The 22,354-nt window shown below is 37.8% G+C and overlaps 1 protein-coding gene across 1 annotated transcript in view; it reads left to right on the forward strand.

Annotated features, from left to right (window-relative positions):
• The first annotated feature begins 886 nt into the window (after positions 1-886).
• The window catches only part of Aqr (aquarius intron-binding spliceosomal factor), a 78,004-nt gene continuing 56,536 nt past the window's right edge, over positions 887-22,354 (forward strand). Inside the window, exons 1-9 of the mRNA XM_057780832.1 lie at positions 887-1,109; positions 4,917-4,973; positions 6,528-6,568; positions 9,919-9,954; positions 12,075-12,195; positions 15,626-15,766; positions 16,968-17,036; positions 18,320-18,420; positions 19,906-19,982. Of these exons, the coding sequence (XP_057636815.1) occupies positions 1,035-1,109; positions 4,917-4,973; positions 6,528-6,568; positions 9,919-9,954; positions 12,075-12,195; positions 15,626-15,766; positions 16,968-17,036; positions 18,320-18,420; positions 19,906-19,982 (718 nt within the window). The 5' untranslated portion in view covers positions 887-1,034. The remainder of the gene's footprint in view (positions 1,110-4,916; positions 4,974-6,527; positions 6,569-9,918; positions 9,955-12,074; positions 12,196-15,625; positions 15,767-16,967; positions 17,037-18,319; positions 18,421-19,905; positions 19,983-22,354) is intronic.

Here is a 22,354-nt window from a genome sequence, read left to right on the forward strand (position 1 = left end):
ACACAAGTCTCAAATGATAGTGTTTAAGCCTCTTAAAAAGGTGAACAAACACACTTATCATAGGACTTAACCATCTAGTGTGTTACTTCAGAGGAAATGTGTCTCTCCATAATGGCTAAGAATCGCTTGTAGAGGATTTGTTTATAGTAGTCAGAACTAGCAGCAATTTCAATGCCTAGCAACAGATTACTAAATTCATGAACTGTGCTGTCTGAAAAAAATAATTTATTTAGCAATAAAATTGAATCAGTGACTGATACGAGCAACAACACAGATGCATCTCAAAATAATTTTTGGTGAACAAAGAAAAAGGCATGTTCTAAAATTTATGTACAATAGTCTTTTTTTCTCAAAAAATTTACGTAAAACTTAAATAAAATTCTCTAATGAACAGAGACGCAGAGGATGGAAATTGACAGAAGGCTGAGTGAGACGTGATGTAAGGTTGAAAGCACAATGACACATAGTAACTTTTAAGGGCATTGGACAATTTCATTGTCATGATTTTGGTGATGCTTTAAAAGATACACAACCATTTAAAAATGTACCACGTTTTACACTCTGTGTTTATTGTATGACAATCAATACTTCTAGACAGCTGTTAAGGCCACAGAATGCCTTGAATGAGTATGTTTTCATACTACGCCTTTCTTTAGCATCCAAAAAAACCCCAAATCCTATTCTTCCAACTCCCACTTTTACTAACCACGTCCAACATTATTTACCCGATCGCTATTACCATAATTCCGCACGCTGGGTGTTATCTCTTCGCCGTCCATTAGGGGGCGATAAAGAAACAGGTAAAAGCAGTTGGCTTTCTAGCTAGGGCTTAACGCTTGCCCTAACTTCCGGGCCTACTAGTTCTGCTTCCGGGGGAACGCCGGGATTCTCAGCGGAACTGTGAGAGTCCATGGTGGCCGGGCGCTTTTTGCAGCCCGGGGCTAAACATCAAGACGGCTGCTTGAAAGCTTTCTGGTGTCGCCGCTGCGAGCGCGGGCCTCTGGTCTGCACCGGAGCCGCAGACGACTGCTGCGATGGCGGCCCCTGCGCAGCCCAAGAAAATCGTGGCCCCCACGGTGTCCCAGATCAACGCGGAGTTCGTCACCCAGGTGAGCCCCGGCGGGTCTGCCTGGGTAAGCGGGGAGAAAGCATGGCCAGGTCCTGAGGCCGGACTTGGGATTGTCTTTGATATCTCGTGCACGTGCAGGTTACTAGTTAAATATTGGAAATGGCACGCAGAAAGAGGCCGCTCCGCGTTGACAGAAAAGAGACTGCAAAACTTGTGTTTGAATAGAATTTTGTTAATTTGACAAGACTCCCTCTACAAGTAGATCCGTCTATGAACGTTAATTATTTCTGGAGCTTTGATTTGGAGATCCTGGGCCTTCAGTCTTTCCCGCTCATGTTAGTGGGAACTCTTCAGAAATTATTCTTTAGTAAGTCCGTAAGTGCGGAAGGTTTTAAGCCCACCCGCTTCTCTCCCGTCTCAGCAGATTTGTCGGCAGAATCCTAGAAGCAGTTTCATTCACTTAGCCCTTGCACGACGACGTGCTAACTTGTCAGTTTCTGGACCTCTCTCCCCCTCCACTCCAAGGCTTCCTGATCTGACATATTTCCTCCTGTTCTCCTGCAGTCCGTTCTTCAGGTTACTTCAGAGTGCACATGGGGGTAAAGCTGCCTACATCACTTGTTTTCCTAAAAATCCTCATCAACCGTTTTGATTGCGCCAGGGATAATGACTGAAATCTTTGAAAGTGCTGTGCTTTTACTTAAAGTGTCCTTGCTCACGCCTCTCCCGTTCTCACTTTGAGCTTTCGCCACTATAAGCTTCAGTGACTTAAATGTGCCATGGTAACTTCTATCTGACTTTCTGGACATTGTTCCTGCTCTTCAGAATCCCGATTTAACCGGTTTTCTTTACATCACATTAGAGAGGCTATTCCTGACTTCTTAAACTCCATTAAAGTTCATTGCAGATGAGCAGCCAACTTGAGAGAGAACATGGAAACAGTGCGGGCAATGTCAAGTGCTAATGTCGTTAAGTTTGAATGTAAAGAGAGCTACAGTGACTGGGATATATGAACTGAGAGAATATGGATTAGGAATGACAGTACATTCCTTTAATTCCCTTCACGTGAGAGGTGAAGACCAGAGAAATGGAAGTTCAAGGCCAGCCTTGTCTACATTGCAAGTTCGAGGCCAGCATAGGATATGTGAGACCCTGTCCCAAATATCAACAGCCAAAACCAAACAAAGAAAAAGGCAGAGAATTACCAGTAGGAGAGGAGTATGAAGCCGTATGTGGGGACTAGCTCATGTACAATTTGAGAGGACAAGTAGGTTTGGATTTTCTTCTAAATCCAGTGGCTTTGCATTGCAACCTGGTGAATGGTATTGTTAGAATATCAGCTTACCAAAATGTGGATATTAGGTGGGGATAAGGGAGCAAAAGTAATTCTAGGGATAGCGATAGTGTTCATATACAGTATATATGAGAGATTGGAGAGCCTCAGCTGTTCAACTTAAAAGGCTGGTTATGTTCTCAAGTTGAGACAGATTGACTTGGTCATAGATTGTGGAGGAAAGATATTAATTAAGAATGCCTTGAACAGCTGCGTGGATGTTTTGGCATATGAAGAGTACAGTTTTGACTATGTTAACTGTGATATACATTTAGTTGTATATATTGAAAGAGCTCTTGAATATGAGGATAAAGCATATTGATATTAACTTAGATACCAAATTGAAACTGTAGGATGGAATGGGGTGTCCGGAAAAAAATCATTTATTTATAAGCATCATATTCTGTCATGTGTTAGGTTGTGAGAGTCGAGCTAGAAACCGGTTGTTTACTCTCCATGTACTTCTGGACACCTGCATTGTATTAGACACGTGGAGTGTGTTTAGTATGTATTTGGAATGAGTGGACAAGTCAGTCCATGAACAGATGGGGATGCAGTCATTGAGAAGTATTGAGAAGAAGGAGGATTGAGTGGTAATGATAACAAGAATTAATGTCTGGGACTTGCCATGTGCTATTTGTCTAAGCTGCAAAGAAAGGTTATCCTTGCATTCACTGAGTCTGTGGTCTTTGGAAGAAGATCTGGAGAAACTGAAAGTTTAACATGCAAAATGCCAGAGTAGAAATGTGAAGGAAGTGATTTGAAGACATAATTTAAATTGCTTGTATTTGTCTAAGGGTTTTGCCAAAGGGGTGACCTCAAAGTGTGGAAATCTGTCATGGGTAAGTAATATGTTGGGGTTAGATGTATGACCTCTTCTGTGAGTTGATTTCTGAGCCTCTGACACCTGCCCAGGAAGGGTCCTGTCTTGTGTATTAAAGGATCAAGAAGTTCTGACTCTGTGACTGTGCTTTATTATTATTATTATTATTATTATTATTATTATTATTATTATTATTATTATTTTCTCTTTTTACTTTCCCTTATATCTTTCTCCTGAGCAGTTTGTGCTGTCCTGGCTGTACTAAGTGGAGAGTGGAGAGTTCAGCCTTGGCTTCATTTGTTCCTTTATCTTTTTTTATTATTATTATTATGTATACAACATTCTGCCTCCATGTATGCCTGCACACCAGAAGAGGGTACCTGATCTCATTATAGATGGCTGTGAGCCACCATGTGGTTGCTGGGAATTGAACTCAGGACCTCTGGAAGAGCAGCCAGTGCTCTTAACCTCTGAGCCATCTCTCCAGCACCTGTTCATTTATCTTTTTATATGTGTATTTGTCTATCTATATAGCAGACATTTAAGTACCGCCAGTATGCCAGACAATGCAGTTACCTCCTCATAAATCTATTGAATCTTTGTGCTTGCTAGAGTTTCTTCTTTGTTTGTGTTTTTTGAGGCAGGGTTTCTCTGTGTAACAGCTCTAGTTGCCCTGGAACTTGCTCTGTAGGCCAGACTGGCCTCGAACTCACAGAAATCCACCTGCCTCTGCCTCCCTAGTCTGGGATTAAAGGCACGCACCACCACCACCTGACGAGTTTCCATTTTTTAAAAGGATTTATTTGGTTTAAAAAAAAATCAGTATGAAGTGTTCAGTTTTTTTAATTTGTATTTTTATGTGCTGGGTGGAGTGGTGTGTGTGTGTGTGTGTGCTGGGTGGAGTGGTGTGTGTGTGTGTGTGTGTGTGTGTGTGTGTGTGGTGACCTATGGAGAACAGAAGAGGCCCTCAGATCCCCCAGAGTGGGAGTTGGAAGGAGCTGTAAGCCACCCAGCATGTTAATCGAGTTGGAACCCAGGTCCTCTGAATGACCAAGTGCTCTTAATTGCTGAGCAATTTCTCCACTCCTAGTCCACAGTTCTTGACAGGTGTACAGTCCACTTCAATTTCTGGAGAGATTATGTATCTGTATTCAAATTTCTACGTGAAATTTAACCTACTAAAATATAAAACAACAACTTTTATATCCTCTGAATAACTAGCCTTAATACTATAGTTTCTTAAAGATTTGGTCTACTTATGTCTAGGTATATAGTAATCATTTAAAGGTCTTTTACATATCAACTTTCCTGAAGATTATGGAACTGGTTTTTAATACTTACCCAGCTGTTGACTAACTAATCATAGGCAGCTAACTAAATCTTTTGAGCCCTTGGATTTCTTTATGAGTAATCCAAAAAACATTTTTACTTTGATTATAAACAAACCATACCATTTGCCAGGGGTTTCAGAGAAGAGATGAATCTGTTGGAATCTGTTATTTATTGTGTTGGGGCCAAGGATGATATCTAAATTGTATACTTATATGGTACCTTTAAAACTGCCCAGTGCCCTAATACTACATCTGCTTTGTTAAGAAACAACAGCTTTGCATTGAGTGACCTGTCTTAAGTGGTTCAGTGGTATGAATCTGGAATTTAATGTTTTTACTGTTTGTTTGAATTTTTTGCAGTTAGCATGTAAATACTGGGCTCCTCACATCAAGAAGAAATCACCTTTTGATATAAAAGTAAGTAGTTTTGTCTTACAACATACTTGCACACAGTTGTACTTTTGGTATTTCTTTTTAAGGATTAATTCAACAAAAGCTTTCAATACATTTTTTGAGGTTGAAAATACTGTTTTTCATTATCAAACTAATAATTGCTTATGTTAGAAATTTTAGAGTCTTTAGAAGTTATGCATAATAACATAAAATTCATTACCTAGAGATAATTAATGTTATCATTTTCTTTTATTTCCTTTAATCCTTTCCAGAAATATGTCTGAGTAATGATTTCCCCACTGTGGATTCTTAGATTATTTTAAATATTTTATTATTATAGATGAGCATGCAACAAATATTTTTGTAAATATATGGGAAAATTTATACGAAAGTTTTGGCTGTTCATTAAAGCTAGAATCTTTACTTTCCTGATGATTTCAGGTTGCTAGACTGAGGCAAAAAAGTTTTAAGGATGGAGAGAGTGGACACTGTTTTGTCTAGAGTAGATGACTAAAGATAGCACTGTTCAGGGGACTTATGGTGTCATCAAAGCAATTGTCAAAAAAAAAAAAGAAAAAAAAAAAAGAGCTACATGCCAGCTAACATCCTGGAAGTGTCCTAAAATGCCAAGCCTACCCGTGGAGTGTATGCTGACACTGCAAAGCATGAAACAAGTGATGACGACTCAGGCCTTAATCTCTGACTGTGTGGATTGAGTTGTGATGCTTTAGGTGGCTTTGTTAAAGCCACACTTAACATAAAATCATACTGCATCATTTGAGGTTCAACATTTGAATATATAATAAACATTAACAGTAACGCAGTACCACCGGCATCAAAACGCTCTTCACTACCCTTAACTGTACTGTGTTTCTATGGTAACTGTAGCTCAAAGTTGACCACATTTCAGAGTTGTAGTAGACATTTGCATGCCCTGTCTTATTCATGCAACCTTTTATGGTAGTCATTATTTGGGGTCCTTTTATCAGATGAAAAAACTGACATTAGACAGGTCAGGCACTTGTGGTAGGTTCACAGCCTTCAACAGTTTGAGTTGATAGTTTGAGGCAGAACTTAGAACTCCAGAGCCTGACTTCTATGTACCCTGGCTCAGCTGACTAGAAGTCGTGATGTTATCGTATCATTTGGATAGTAGGATGTAGTAGTTACCATTTGTTTCTATAATGCCCTCACACTTTTAACTTACTTTCCAGCTGATTTTTGGGAAGCTATTATGACTTTTAGAGTCTAATAATCTAAAATCACTTAAAATTAAGTTGCGAAAACATGACTCTATGAGGTTTGTTTGTCTAGAAATGTTATAAACACATCCTGTTTAAAGAGTATTTTAGAGCTGTGTATTTATGTGGATGGATTTTATTATTTCTCTAGTTTAGTTTCTATTATTTTGTATTTGAGAAATAATGTCATTGCTAAAAAGTCTCTTATTTAAATATTTGATCTTTCTTAAAGCAAATTATTTTATAATAAATAATTGAGTCAGTAATTGAAAGCTGTCAGTTTAGATTGAAAAGCAAGGTACTTGATACATTAAACATTTTTATACTTTTGGAACAGGTAATTGAAGAGATATATGAAAAAGAGATCGTCAAATCAAGGTAGGAATGAGTAATTGTGGTACCTTGGGATTATGTAAACCATGTGGAATGTGTCTGTGTGTCTGGTTCTGCTCTTAGCTTGCAAAGGATCTTCTTATTTTCCGTACTGCTCATTGGGCAAGAATGTTGATGGCAAGAATGTTTCTGTGCTGGTATTTATGAGTCATGTATTACCTCTGTGTCTTCTCGTTCAGGGTTCAATCAGAGGGATTAAATCCCACACAGTTAATTTGGTTTTTGAAGGACCAAGATAGATATATAGATAGATAGATTGAGCATAGATTTATTTCAAGTTCACTAATAATTTTCTTACTATTTCTGATAAATTTTCTAAAAAATACTCTTCTGTCTCGAAAATCAAAAAAAATTATAAAACTAAGATGTAAATTCAAAATAATTATTATATATACATTGCATAAAACCAAGGCATAATTAGTTATTTTTTAATTATATATATAAAGGAGTGATTAAACCTTTCTTTCCTGTTCCTATTCACAATGTCTTCAGCTTTGTGTGGGGTTTCTATCTTCCCTGCCCCACCTCACACAGAAGGGTTTAGACACTGCATTCGCTCATGGGAAGCTTTAAAAGAAATTAGCCATGTAGATTGGTCATCTTTCCATATATTTACTTGTAGATATTTATGCCCTGTTAATTTTTGTGTTTGTTTTTGTTTATTGAGACGGGGTTTCTTTGTAGCTTTAGAGCCTGTTCTGGAATTCGCTCTATAGACTGGACTGACCTCGAATTTACAGGGATCTGCCTGCTTCTGCCACTCGAGTGTTGGGATTAAAGGCGTGTGCCACCGCCCGCCCCAGTTATTATTGTTAAAAGATACTTGTCTAAATGGTGTAATTTTATAATTGGTTTTTAGATAAAGTCTCATAGAGTACAAGGCTGGCCTTGAACTTGTGATCCTGCTGTCTTGCCTCCTAAGTGTTGGGATTATACTTGTGTGCCGCCATGCATGCTCAAATTTTGTAGAATCTTTTTTTGCTTGTTTTTTTTTTAATTTTTTTTATGTGTTTAAGTCTTAAAAAAGTAGATTTCACTAAATAATTTGAAAGCAAAAATAAGGCAGTGTCAAAGTAGGGCAGTGGTTTTAATGGGTTGTTTGTGAGCCTGTTTAAAATTTTTTATGACATAAATCACAAAATACATTTAAATCTTTAAATGAACAGTGTTTTAGACTAGTGCCTGAAGACATTATTTTGCTGAGCAATGTGTCATCTTCAGTATCTAGGGAATGCTCATTGTAATGTAATTTTATTAATGGTTATAATGCACTGCCAGATAGACTGTTTATAGTCATAAGAACCTTTGAATATCATAGTACTCATAAGTTATTCAGATCTTAATATTCTTATCTAAAAATAGATTTTTCTGAGATCTCAAATCTTAAAAGGCTTTTGCCTAGTCACATGGTTTGCATGGTTTTTTTGCACAATTCATTGGTTTTTGCTCTTTCTTGCAGTGTCAGATTGGAAAGCTTCTCTTACTATATTTTTATGCAACTTCTATTTAAAGCAGGAGTCATTACTGCTTGAGTGTTTGCTGTGTGCTGGCTTTGCTCTAAGTGTGTTGCATACACAGTGCATTTCCCCCACCCCAAACTTTGAGGTACTCTTCTTGCGTATGGCTGAGGAGCTTGCTTAGGTATTGCCTAGTAGTTGAGGCACTGACCTATTTCCTTGGCTCTTATCCAATACTTTGTTCTTTAATAGGAATAGCATCCATTTTCTTCTAGGATCTATTAATTTATACCCTTTGACATTATTCTTAATCCTGTTATGAATCCACCAGGTAGGTTTTGTGGTGGAAAAATAAAAATAACAAATACTTTATTTTTCCACTTTGTATTTATCTTTATTTGAAACGTACAAACTTTTATTTTGAATCGTGACACTGACAGGATATAGTATACCCTTTAGATTATAATATTTCCACAAAGAAAACTTGAATTTTGTCAGTACTCTAGAAGACACCGTTTATTTCTTCCTCTAACATCTTAATTCATAAGTGGAAAATAAATTAAAAATAATTGCTATAGTCTTGCTTTTTTATTTTTTTAACTTAAATAAACAGACTTGGGCCAGCCTGATGCCTCATCAGGTAAAAACACTTGCCATGCAGACCTGGAGGTTTAAGTTCAATCCCTGGAACCAACTCCATAAAGTTGTCTCCTGACCTCCACGTACACTGTATGTTTGCCCACACATGCAGATCACAGAACCCTTTTTAGCATTTGAAAATATATTTTTTTCTTTATATAGTTTTCAGATGTGGTTGTGAGGGTGCTGTAAAACTCCAAACTCCATGTTTTAGTACAACTACATTCTGGAAGGATGTACGGTAATAAGACAATTTCCATGTCTGCCTACTGTTTCTTTATCAGCTGCATGTGATTGCCGATGTCATCAATGGACCTAGTTTGTTATACACAATTGTCCAACTGTGGCTGAACATATAAAATATGTGTTATGTTTTGAGCACAGTGTCATGTTTACTGTATGTTGTCGGTCAATATTGGTAACTTAGAAAAATACAAACCATTCTTGGTATTTATATTTGTGATTATTATTTGTAGCTTTTTCTATCCCCAAAACTCTTCCGATCTGGTGTCTATTGCCTAGGGTGGTTTTCCTCTCTTATATATACACCTTTAGTTAAGTGCCGCTCCGGAGTATGTCTCTTAAGGTATCACATCTGCTTTGTAGCCTTTCTGAACTGTAGAAGCTGATGTTTTCTCATTGTTCCTCAAGCTTTTTGCCTTTGTACAGTAAACGCATTCATTTCATCCTTGCTAATGTTTTGTGACAGTGTCCTTGGTAAAACTGTTTAAGAGATCAGAATACAGTAGAATAGGATTTTGGCAGGGTAAGGGTCTCCTAGGGAGTTATAAATTTAATTTTCAAATCTGAAAACTACCACCTAGTGGCAGTGTTCTGGTGTTGGTACTTTATTCCCAATATTAGAAAATAATTAAAACAAAATCAGGCTCTGGAGCAGTATTTTGTTTGTAAAGCTTCATTTATCCATGTAAAGCCACATACTTCTATTATAAAGAAGAGTATAATATAGAGAGATACCTAGTATTCCCCCCAGTGAAGACTCAGAAATGTGTAGGACATCTGATTTCCGCATCTTTGACATTGGTAGCTATATCGGTGAGATGAGAGCATTAGTGCTTGTGAAGTTGACCTGTGCACTCTTTTGGCCTTTGTGATCTGATGTTATAAAATCTGATGCATCATTTAATTTGGTTACAAAAGATTCCAAATGAATGAGGATTGGGATCTCTGAAATGTTTCTGTTTTCTATTTCAAAATTGGTTCTTTTTATGTTTTTAGGTTTGCCATCAGGAAAATAATGCTGTTGGAATTTAGGTGAGTGAAAAGGCATTGCATGGAGGATGGCCTGTGAGTAAAGGCTCCCTTTGCAGCAACGAAAATACTACTATAGCCTTCGGGAAGAGCTCATGGATTCAGGTTGCATTTAACACATACATACATATTGGTTTGATTCCCAATAGCAAATGAAATCTAAATTCATGACTATTTATATTTTTGTGATGTTCTAATTTGATATTTCCTTTGTTTTGAGAGATAACCCTATTATCAGGGTAACTTTTATTTTGAGATTGTCTTCACTAGTTACATGTGGTCTGTGGGAATAAATCAGAGTTTACTCTGGAACGTCCTTCCCAGCTGAAATTTTGTGAATAAATAAGACACCATTGTTCAAACCTACCTACTGCTATGTAAATGTTTCAAATACTAGAAAATGTAACCTTTTTCCAGATTGCTAAACATTACTCATGTTCAGCATGTGCCATATCTTCGACCCATATCCCTAGCCCAAGAAAACAGGTTTGGTTTTTTTTGTTTGTTTGTTTTGTTTTTTTTTGTTTGTTTGTTTGTTTTGTTTTGTTTGAGAAAAGCTCTCTCTAAGCTATGGTGTCTTTAATGCCTTTAATCCCAGCACTTTGGAAGCAGAGGCTGGGTGGACCTCTGAGTTCAAGACAGCCTGACCTACAGAGTAAGTTCCAAAACAGTCAAAGCTATACAGAGAAACCCTGTCTTAGAGAGACAGACAGAAAGACAGAGAAAGAGAGAATCTCTCTATGTACTTTTGGCTGTCCTGGAACTCACTTCATAGACCAAGCTTACCTAGAATGCAGATTCGCCAGCCTCTGTTCCTGAGTGCTAAGATTAAAAGTGTGTGCCACCATGCCTTGCTTACATACAACTTTTGATTATGAAGGTGTAAGAACATATGCCACATCTAGGTTTGGCTAGCATGTAAAAATGAAAACAAGTACTGTTCAGAATGTTTATGAACATGTCTTAAGCTGAGCAGTGCTAAATGTTTTATGTACACATCACACATAGTCACTCTGAAATTGAGGCATTATACTCTAATTACTGGAACAAACAGAGGTCACAGGTGTTTTCAAAATGATGCAATTAAGTGATTGGTAGAGGTGCGATATCTGTGTCCGATGCCAAAGCTCAAAGCACTAACTTATGTTTGGAAAGTCAGAAATACTTAAAGTCATTTACTCATCTATCCATAAGACTAAGGTAAGAATTTTGGTACCCAGAGGGGAAAATGTCAATTAACTTGGAAACTGAATTACCTTTTTGTTTTTTGTTTTGTTTTTCAAGACAGGACTTCTCTATAGCTTTGGAGCCTGTCCTGGAACTAGCTCTTTTAAACCAGGCTGGCCTTGAACTCACAGAGCTCTGCCTGCCTCTCCTGAGTGCCGGGATTAAAGGTGTGCCCAGCGAATTACCTTTTAAATTATGCTTTATGAAATCTCTTTTTGATAACGTGTTATAAGACATTTTTTCTGAGAATTATTTTAGTTTATAGTTATATTTGTGGAGTGGTTTTACTTTCACTTGTGTGAGCCTTCATGTTAGGGAGTATTCAGAGTTGGTTGATGAGTGGATGAGTGGATTCTCTTGTTACCATGACAAAGTACTTGTCATGCCATTTAAGACAGGAAGGGTTTGGTTTGACTCACAGATGAAGGTACAGTTGTTCCCTCTTGGTAGAGGAGGCATGGAGGTAAAAGCAGCTGTAGTTCTGTTCACCATTGCCTCCACTGTCAGGAAATGGGGAAGTGACGACTGGTGCTCAGCACACTTTGTACTTTTTCTTTTTTCCTTCAGTCCAAGATGTCTACATTCCTCATTTAATATCTCTGTGAGCCTTCCCACAGACACACCAAGAGATATGTCTCCTAGGTGATTCTAAATTTAGTCAAGTTACCAATAAAGATTTGAACATAACCATCCGTTGACATCTTCTTTTTTGGGAGTGCAGTCTGTCATTCGTGGAGCCACGGTTTCTAGATGGAAGGTTACAGGAGAAGCACCAGTGCGGAGTACAGGGAACTCTGTGAAAGATGTAGAAATAATTCTCTTTTCAGGTGCCTTATGCAGTACAATGCCTGTGATAACTAATGAAATATTCTGTGCAATTTTTTATCTCTTTACAGTCAGTATCTTGAAAATTATCTCTGGATGAATTATTCTCCAGAAGTTTCCAGCAAGGCCTATTTAATGTCCATCTGCTGTATGGTGAATGAGAAGTTCAGAGAAAATGTCCCAGCCTGGGAGGTAAACAGAAAACTGAGTTATTTCACAGCTCTCACTCTGGCCCCCTTAAGCCATTACAGAGTAGCAGAATCTTCGTGATAGCAGCTATCCCCTTAGGGTGGGCGATCACCCAATAGTAAAGTTCTAGGAGACAAAGAATGGCAGTATGAGAGGTCCTGTTAGTTTTCTTTTGATTGTAGTACTTGCAGCTGGTTTTCTAGGACTTAGATAATAAGAATGTAGAGTTGTTTTTCTGTGTTGTGATTGAAACAGGGAATGACAATTGGAGCTGGCAAAGCGCAAGTTGTATTGGGAGCTCTAGGAGATGATGTGTGCTTAGTCTCCTTACCTCCTTTCTAGCCTGGAACTTCTTTTGCCGTGTGGAAATTACTAATGAGCTAACAGTTTCTTTTACGGCTCAACAGAGTCTAACTCGGAATGTAGATTTTCTTTTTTAATGAAGAAAAAACATAGTGGTTGTCATCTATTTCGATGAAGTGGTTTCCGAAGTGAGAAATTGTTTAAGTTAGAATTGTTAAGATTAAAACATGGACATTTCTCTCAAATACTGACTGTATCCCAGGGCACATTTGAGCTCAGATTAAACTATGGCTCCTGAGATTTGCCAGAAAAAAAAAAAAGTTTCATCATTTTGAACCAAGTTGGAAACAAGCTTTATTTAAATATTAAATACTGACCAAGATGGGTTTTGGTCAGGACCATTCGCTAGAACTTCCATCTGAATGGCTCCTAGACACATGGTGCAGAGTTATTTAATGACAAACCCATGCAGTCACCATACTTTCTCTTAAGGCTTTTGCTGTTGTTTTCTAAGAACTACAACTCCCAGAATCCCAGGAAGTTACCTGGTTCTTGGGCAGGTAGGGCTTACAGGTTAACCTAAGGTGTTACAAGATATCCTAGGGATCTCAGGAAATTGCTTCAAATGATTATAGAAAGGAAGAGACATTTTTTTTTAAGACAGATAGTAATTTCGCCAATTGATAAAATATAGAGACCACTTTAGTGATTAGAGTTTGAAATAAAAAAACAACAGGGCAGGAATTCCTCCGTTTTGCACAAAGATGCATTCTAGGACCCTAGTAGATATCACTTCAGATGACAGTACCTATAAACACATACGCACACACACTTTACTATGGAGTAGCATATAAATATATATATATATATACACTCATCTCTCTCTCTCTCCCTCTATGCACACACACACGCACACATACTTTCTCTATACACACACATACTTTTCTATGGAGTAGCATATAAATATATATATGTATATATATATCACATCTCTTTCTATATATATATATATATATATATACATATATACACACACATTCTTTCTCTCCACACACACATTCCTATAGAATAGTGTATAAATTTATATGTGTATATTTATGCACACATCTCTTTATATATATATATATACATACATGCATGCATATACACACACACATTATTTCTCTACACACACACACTTTCCTATGGAGTAATTAGGATAAAGTTCCATCTATAAATTGGGCAGTGTAAGAGATCAACAGTGACTAATAAAATAGAATTATTCTATACTAGTCTTAAATTGTCAGGATCACTTTTGTACTGTGTAGTGATTATTACAGAAAATAAAGGTTAAGTGAAATCAGTCTGCTCACTGAGAAGGCAGAGTGTCTAGTGGGCACATAGCTTATTTAGACTGAGTGCCAGGGTGTAGTCAGTCCAGGCCACATGAGCACTGGTTCATCATATTCCTTAGGACAGTGTATTATTGAAAACAAATGAATTGTTTCTTTCTAGAATTTTCCCTCTAATAATTTTAGAGTGTAGATGGCACAGGTAACTGAAATCACAGAAAAACAATATGGATAAAATGCTACTATCATAGATTCAGAGGACATACAAGATTTAAAAATAAAAAACTGATTGGGTTTGATAATTGAAGTAGCATTAAGGAAGTGTACTAGTTTTCAGTCACTTACCAAACTTGGGCAACTGGAAATAGGTGATGGTGCCATTTCCTGGAAGGGATAGAGGAATTGAAGGAACTGTGGAAGCTTCTTTCGTTTAAGTGTTAGAGTTTAAATTACCTTTTTGATCTGGTAGTAAAACAGATAAATGTAAGGATTAGGTGGTAAGGAGATCAGGAATGAAGATGTACCTTTTTATAAACAAAACAAAAAAACCTTTATTTTATGTGCATTGGTGAGAATGTGTCAGATCCCCTGGAACTGCAGTTACACACAGGTGTGAGCTGCCATGTGGGTGCTGGGAATTGAACCTGGGTCCTCTGGAAGAGCAGTCAGTGCTCTTAACCACTGAGCCACCTCTCCAGCCCCCTGAAGATGTATCTTTAGAATCATGAGCAGAGGATAATGTGAGTTGGGGAAGAACGATGGACCAGAACTTGAGGTACAAACTTGTGTTAAAGTAACAGGAAGTTAACTACAGTAACAAGCAGCTCAGGAGCTAGGATGTAGTTCAGTGGTAGAGCACTTTCTTAGCTTGCAAAGTCCTGGAAGGAGAAAGAAACAGAGGATAAGGGTCATTTGGGCTTACTGCCATTAGTATCATGGGAGATGTTGGTAGAGGTTGGTTTAGAGAAGTAAACGGAAACAACTAGAATAGCCACACATCTCTTTCACTTATGTGTGGCAATAAGTAGGGCCTTGAATATATTTATATTATTTGCATTCTAAGTGTCAAGAACTGGTATAGAGCAGGAGAAACAGAGATTAATTACAGCATGAAAACTATAGGTTTTTTCAAAGATGTAGTTGTTTTGTTCAAATTAAAGGAATAAAAATATTCCAAAATCTTAATAAGAGAATAAACCTTTATCTAAGTACATAAGAACAAGTAAGAGAATTGAAGTCATTATTCTGTTAGCTTTAGGTCTCTCATAGCCCTGTCAAAAAAGTTCTATTTGACTTACTATCATGTGTGTTACTTCTCTAATCACATATACAGTAATCATGTAATGATTTAATTTTGTTTGTTCGTTTTTGTTTTTTGAGGCAGGGTTTCTCTGTAGCTTTGGAGCCTGTCCTGGAACTAACTCTTGTAGTCCAGGCTGGCCTCAAACTCACAAAGATCTGTTTGCCTCTGCCTCCCGAGTGCTGGGATTAAAGGCGTGCACCACCACTGCCCAGCTGGTTTAATTTTGTTAATATATTCCTAAAACCCCCAACAGCACTTCTTTAAGAAAGAAAAATGCAAATAAGAGCTCTAAGTGAATTATTTGTTAGTTTTTTGTTTGTTAGTATTTTGCAACCAGGTTTTTCTGTGTAGCTCTGACTGTTTTGGAACTCACTCTGTAGACCAGGCTGACTGGAAACTCAGAGACCCACTTGCCTCTGCCTTCCAAGTGCTGGGATTAAAGGTGTGCACCACCCCACTCCCCACCCCGGCTCAAAGTGAACTTTTATTCTTTCAGACCTTTAAGAAGAAGCCAGACCACTTCCCGTTCTTTTTTAAGTGCATCTTGAAAGCAGCATTGGCTGAGACTGATGGCGAGTTCTCCCTCCATGAACAGACCGTCCTCCTGCTCTTCCTGGATCATTGCTTCAATAGCTTGGTAAATTTACTTTCCTTTCAATTCTGCAACTTTCCTTATTCTTCTAGAGTAAGTTTAGATGACCCTGAGTCGGGTCATAACCTTTATTATGCTTGTTTCTGTTTAAAGACATCCTACTTAATATATTATTTTGATTATCTATAAGCTCTCCATCATCAGCACTGTTATTAAATGCAGTTTATCTAACACACATGTTTTCTATGTAAGACTCGTGGCAAGGCTGGTCAGTGGTGGCTCACGCCTTTAATCCCAGCGCTCGGAAGCAGGCAGATCTCTGTAAGTTGGAGGCCAGCCTGGTCTACAAGAGCCAGTTCCAGGACAGGCTCCAGTTACAGAGAAACCTTGTCTCCGCGGGGGGAAAAAAAGACACATGTAAGGGCTGGAGAGATGCATGGTTAAGAGCCTTTGGTGTTCTTCCAGAGGACCCGAGTTCTCTTCCCATTACTACATGTAGGGCTACGTATAATTAATTGTCTATAACTCCAGGGGATTTGGGGCCTCTTCTGGCATTCTCAGGTGCACACACACACAAATAATAAATTTAAAAGAAGACAGGGCAGTGTATTGAGTATGTTATAACTATGAGCTTCAGATAGTACTTCAGCCTTCTTTTGGGGATCCATAATAAAAGGATGAAATCACAAACAAGATACAATAGTAAAAATGTAGCGCCACATCTCAGAAAGGACACTTGCTAGTGTATGATAACTGGAACTGAAGCAGAGAGGTAACAGCCTCAGGGGAGACAGGTACCTGGGAAACTTAAACTTGCAGCTGTTTTGTGTTCTTTGTGATTACTGCAGGAAGTATTAATCTGGGGGTTTCAAATACATTTTTGTTAATAAATGAGTTTTTTATATGAAATCTGCAAATAGTGGAAACTGCCATTTTAAATGTTGATTTTTTTTTTTAAAGATTGATTTTGTATATGTGTGTGTGGCACGTGTATGTGGGTACCAACAGAGGCCAGAAAAGGATGGCAGATATCCTGGAGCTGGAGTTACACACTGTTGTGATCCTCTCAAGATGCATGCTGGGAGCCAAACCCTGGTCCTCTCTAAAAGCAGCAATTGCTCTTAACCATCTCTAGTCCCTTGTTGAACCTCTAAGTAGTAAAATACCATTAATTTTAAAGTATTGATGGCATGTTTTTCTTAATACTGGAATGTATATAAACTTGTTTTCTTCATGCTTTGAACAGGAAGTAGACTTGATAAGGAGTCAAGTACAGCAGCTTATCTCCCTCCCTATGTGGATGGGCTTGCAGCCTGTAAGTACCTATTCCAGAATGCTCTCCATGTGTCTGTCACATGTCATGTGGTTTCAGACTGAGTGGCTTTAACATGAACACAAAAACTGTATGAGCTAAAATCTACTTTCCTTCTTAGGATTTTATTGTGTATTAACTTATTGTAAATGTAGCTTTTACCGTTTTAAGGACTGTTGCATGCATCCTATTGTTTGTTCCACTTAATTTTAATATTGTAAAGTGAAATGAGCAGCCATTTATTGAACTTAAAGAGAAAGAGGATAATTTAGTAAAGTGTGATTGTTATCCTTATGTATGTATTTGGACAAGGCTAAATGTAAACTTGAATTTTATTTCCAGGCTTAGGATGTGTATACAGCTATAGAAGGTCTGGATCATGTTTAATATTAGCGATCTCTGCCTTTCCATTAACTTTTTATTGAATGATGTATATGTAATAGATTAACATATCTTCTGTATCAACTGAATGTTACCAGGTTTAAGTGTAAAGCTTTATGCAAAATTCTACTTCCTGCTTGAGTTTCTGTACACACCCAGATATGCAGACCAATCATCTGTACCTGTTGACTGAGACAGATAAAAATAATACTAAGTAAAAAAGTGATAAATAGTACCAGTTGGTAGAGTGAGACACGCATGAACAAAACTAATTTGACAAGTGGTAAGTACCACAAGAGAAAGTGTGCTAATGTGGGCACTTTTTGTCTCTTTTGTTTCTTTGATGAGATGGGATCTTTACGTGGACCTTGCCTTTTTTTTTTTTCTTTTTTTTTATTTTTTATCAGTGCTGAGCATATTGGTACACACCTTGCTCAACCATCTACTACTTATTTCCATTTGGCAGGGCCTGTCCTCTGCCCTGACCCCAGCATTGGGAGTTAAACCCGGAGATTTGTCATTGCTAAGCAAAGCATGTATCACCAAGATACATGTCCAGCCTTGACAGTTATTTTTGTGTTCATTGTTGGAGGCTTAGATTTCATTTCAGTGATAATGCTTACAAGCATTCGTGCTTGTATTTTTTCAGCCTTAAATTCTTAATTTTAGAAATAAATTATTGCACTTATAATAATGATTATTAAAGGTAGTTTTTTCTATATTATTATTATTGAAAATACAGAATTGAATAATAATTGAATACAATTCATTCCTTAGTTTTCACACTTCGTCTTATTTCAGGCAATCCCATATCATCATATATTAAGAGACTAGCTAATGGTTAATTTAAGTATCATCATAAATATTAGTGTCACTGATTGTTGTATATCGTATTTCTCTTTTAGGCACGATTGGAATTAGAATTAAAAAAGACACCAAAGCTAAGAAAATTCTGGAACTTGATTAAAAAGAATGATGAAAAGATGGACCCAGAAGCAAGAGAGCAGTATGTGGGCAAAGCTTTCTTCTCCATTAGGCATTGGGTCACAACACTGCCTAATTATTGCTTGCTTTCTTCCTATAATACTATTATAAATTGTTAATAAATGTTTTCACGTAGATTATTATGAGTATTTTTTACAGAGATCTGCAATGTGTACATGTGTGTGCTTAGAGGCCAGAGACTGATGTTAGGTATTTTTCTCTATTGCTCTCTGCCTCATTTTTTTGAGTAAGGTGTGTCACTGAATGTATAGCCACCGGATACATGTGTCTACCTCTCAACACTGGTATTACAGATGCACAGCCTCATGCCAGGCTTTTTCCATTGGTGCTAGGGACCCAAGCTCAGGTCTTCAAGCTTGTTGTAACAGTACTACTTTACTCATTGATCCATCTCCCCCTTCCTAAGTAGACTGTGATCACTCCCCATACTTTGCATTTCTGGTAGAAGCATTTACAACTATCCAATACCTGATGTGTTTGTCAGTTGATGGTCAATTCAGAAAGCAGTAGGAATTGGATTTGTAGACTAATGTTTAATTCTCTTGCTGTATTTGGTACTGTAAACATATTAAGATATAAAGTTGCTTCTGTCAATTTAGCTACATTAGTTTTTGTTTGTTTGTTTTTGTTATTATTATTTTTTGACAGAGTTTCACTATGTATCTCACTCTGGCTAGCCTGAAACTTACCATGTAGACCAAGCTGGCCTTGAATTCACAGAAATTCTCCTACTTCTGCTTCCTGAGTACAGAGATTAATGGCATATACCACCATGCCTGGTTAAATATGAGATTTTTTAAAAGTGGTGTGTGTGTGTGTGTGTGTGTGTGTGTGTGTGTGTGTTTTGCCTGCATCTATGTAAGTGCAGCACATGGATTCATTGCTATTGGAGGCCAGAAGAGTGCATCAGATCTGGAACTGGAGTTACAAGTGGTTGTGAACTATCATTTAAGTGCCAGGAACTGAACCCCAGTTCAGCTGGAAGAGCAGCAAGTGTTCTTTTTTTTTTTTTTTTTTTTTTTTTTTTTGGTTTTTCGAGACAGGGTTTCTCTGTGGTTTTTGGAGCCTGTCCTGGAACTAGCTCTTGTAGACCAGGCTGGTCTCGAACTCACAGAGATCCGCCTGCCTCTGCCTCCCGAGTGCTGGGATTAAAGGCGTGCGCCACCACCGCCCGGCCGCAGCAAGTGTTCTTAACAGCTAAGCCGTCTCTCCAGCCCCTAAACGTTAGACTTTTAAGACAGCATAGATGCAATTTTGAACCATTCTATGCAGTCTTGGCCCCTGAATTTAAATGGAAGCTTAAAGTAACTGAAGAAGGTGCTTAGTAGGCAAATCAGGTCAGTAATATGGCTGTTCCTTTCTTCCTGTGTGCTTACAAAGAGATACTATGTGCCCAATATCAGAGAGACAGAACATTTAGACAGCTCAGTGTTTAAATTTGCTTTTTAATAACTCAGAAATAATTGGGTTACTGTTTGATTTTTAGGGCATACCAAGAAAGAAGGTTTCTTTCCCAGCTCATCCAGAAGTTTATTTCCGTGCTGAAGTCCATCCCACTTTCTGGTAAGTGGCCACCTTTATCGAGCTCACTGTACATTATTGTGTAGTTGCCCTCCTGGAATTTACTCACTTCTGCTCCAAACGCTGCTCCTAGTGATTTAAAGATGTAATGGCAAATGTGTGCCGTTTCCGTTTCCTGTATATTGCCAGCCTGAGCATTGGGATTACCTTAGAGGGTTATTGAGGCACCAGCATGTTTATTGAAATGTTCATTTAGTTAGTAAACATTTTGCATTTGCTTACCAGGTCCAAGTTCTCTGCAGGATGCTGGGGACAGTAGTGAATAAGGTGTTTATAGCGGTCACTTGCTGTTTTATAGTACAGTGCTGAATAGAGTTTTCAGGTGATAACATTTCAGTGGGGTGGTGTTTCTGAGATAATAAACTACAAATGAGATGGCTCAAGTCCGTCTTTACCCATATTTCTTTAATATTTTTAAGTTAGCGTACAATGTAATGGGTCTCATCATGGAATTTCATATATACTTTATTCTCATTCATTTCCCTTTCTCACTGCCCTACCTCATTCTTCCTGTCCCTCCCTATCTTGCTGATCTATCTCCTTCCCGTAAAATATCTTCCCTTCAGATTTCATGCTGCATGCCAAACTGGGAGGTGCATCACTGGAGAAGGGTTTGTGTGCATATAATACATGCAAGTATAGAGACTAGACTGCCAAGTGCACTATGGGAAAGGGTTTTACTGATGCACCTCTGTCTGCCAGAGCAGAGCTTATGCACCAAGCTTTGTATTCTAATTTTAACCTGACCTTTGTCAGTTTTTTCAAGCTATACAGAAAGGAGAGTACAGAATTTATTTTGTTTTGTTTTAATTTTTAGTTTTAGAATAACAAAAAATTTCTTGCACAGCAACCAAGGACTAGTTTGAAAGCATTTAATTTAAACATAGCCTCTTAAATTCTTTCATTTATTGATCATAGGACCTTATACGTTCTATGTTATTTGTGAGTTTTGGCTGCTAAGTTTATTGGTTACTTTGAAGTTTTTTGTTGTTTTGTTTTGGGGGGAAGTTCTTTTTTGTTTGTTTGTTTTTTGGTTAGGTCTTGCTGTATAGAACATAATGGCCTGAAGCTCACTGGGTATCCAGGCTAGTCCTGAGCCTCTGCTCCTCTTGCTATGTCATCCAGGGTGCTAAGATTGTATGAGCTGATCTGCCTGGCTTTATTCGTAAGAGCCCTGTGGCCAAGGATGAAGTAAAAAAATCAGGATCTAGTGCCCATCTTCATCAGCTTGCTTTATCTTGTCCTCAGTTTATTACATGGAAAATAACTAGAATAGATATTTACTATCTCTCTAGATATTATAATCTATTGATTTAGCAACTGGGCAATAGGTAGGTATACTAACTGGAGAAGAAGTTCAGGGGAGAAAATTGCCATTAGCATTTTCATACAGTAGGTGGAAACTAATATAAATTTCTACAGTATTTAACCTTCCATTTTCCTGCATATGACAGATGAATAAATGCATTTTTAAGTGTTTATAGATTGGTATTTATGGATGCTGTGTTTGATTAAGTCACTGCTTAGAGTCTTAGCTAAGCAATGGTTAAATAATGTGTGTCACTAGGAACAGTGTTGACACCATGGTTCTAGAGGGTAAGTGATAGATCATTTCCTGGTATTAAGAAAAAACAAAACTTACATCCAGAAAGTATTTTATTTCCCAAGGCTGTTATTATTAAAAATGAATTTTTCAAAAACAGTGGTACATCATGTTCATGAATATCATCAATCAGTATTTTTAAATTTTTTTTAAATTTTTAACTTTTTTTTTAAATTTTTAATTTAAATTTTTTAAATTTTTTTTAGTTCTTTATGTGTACATTGACATTCTCTTCTTTTTATTTTTTTAAAAAGAAAACACACTATCATATTTTTTCATTATACATACCAATCCAAGTTCCCACACCCTCCCCTCTTCCCATTCCCTCCACTCACCCCTACCTCCCCCAAATCCACTCCACAGAGAGGGTAAACACATTGCTTTGTGGAAGGTCCAAAGCCCTCCCTACCTGAGTGAAGTATCCATCCAAAGAGAATAGGTTCCCAAAAAGCCAGTACATGCAGGAGGGATAAATCCTGGTGCCACTGCCAGTGGCCCCTCAGTCTGCCCCAGCCATGCAACTGTCAGCCACATTCAGAGGGTCTAGTTTGGTCCTATGCTTGTTCCTTCCCTGTCCAGCTGGAATTGGTGCTCCCATTAGCTCAGGTAGACTGTTTCAGTGGGTGTCCCCATCATGGCCCTGATCTCTTTGCTCATATTCTCACTCCTCCCACTCTTCAACTGGACTTTGGAAGCTCAGTCCAGTGCTCCGATGCAGGTCTCTGCCTCTGTTTCCATAAGTTGCTGGATG

Source organism: Chionomys nivalis, chromosome 9 (genome assembly GCF_950005125.1).
Source record: "Chionomys nivalis chromosome 9, mChiNiv1.1, whole genome shotgun sequence".
NCBI classification, from domain to species: Eukaryota; Metazoa; Chordata; class Mammalia; order Rodentia; family Cricetidae; genus Chionomys; species Chionomys nivalis.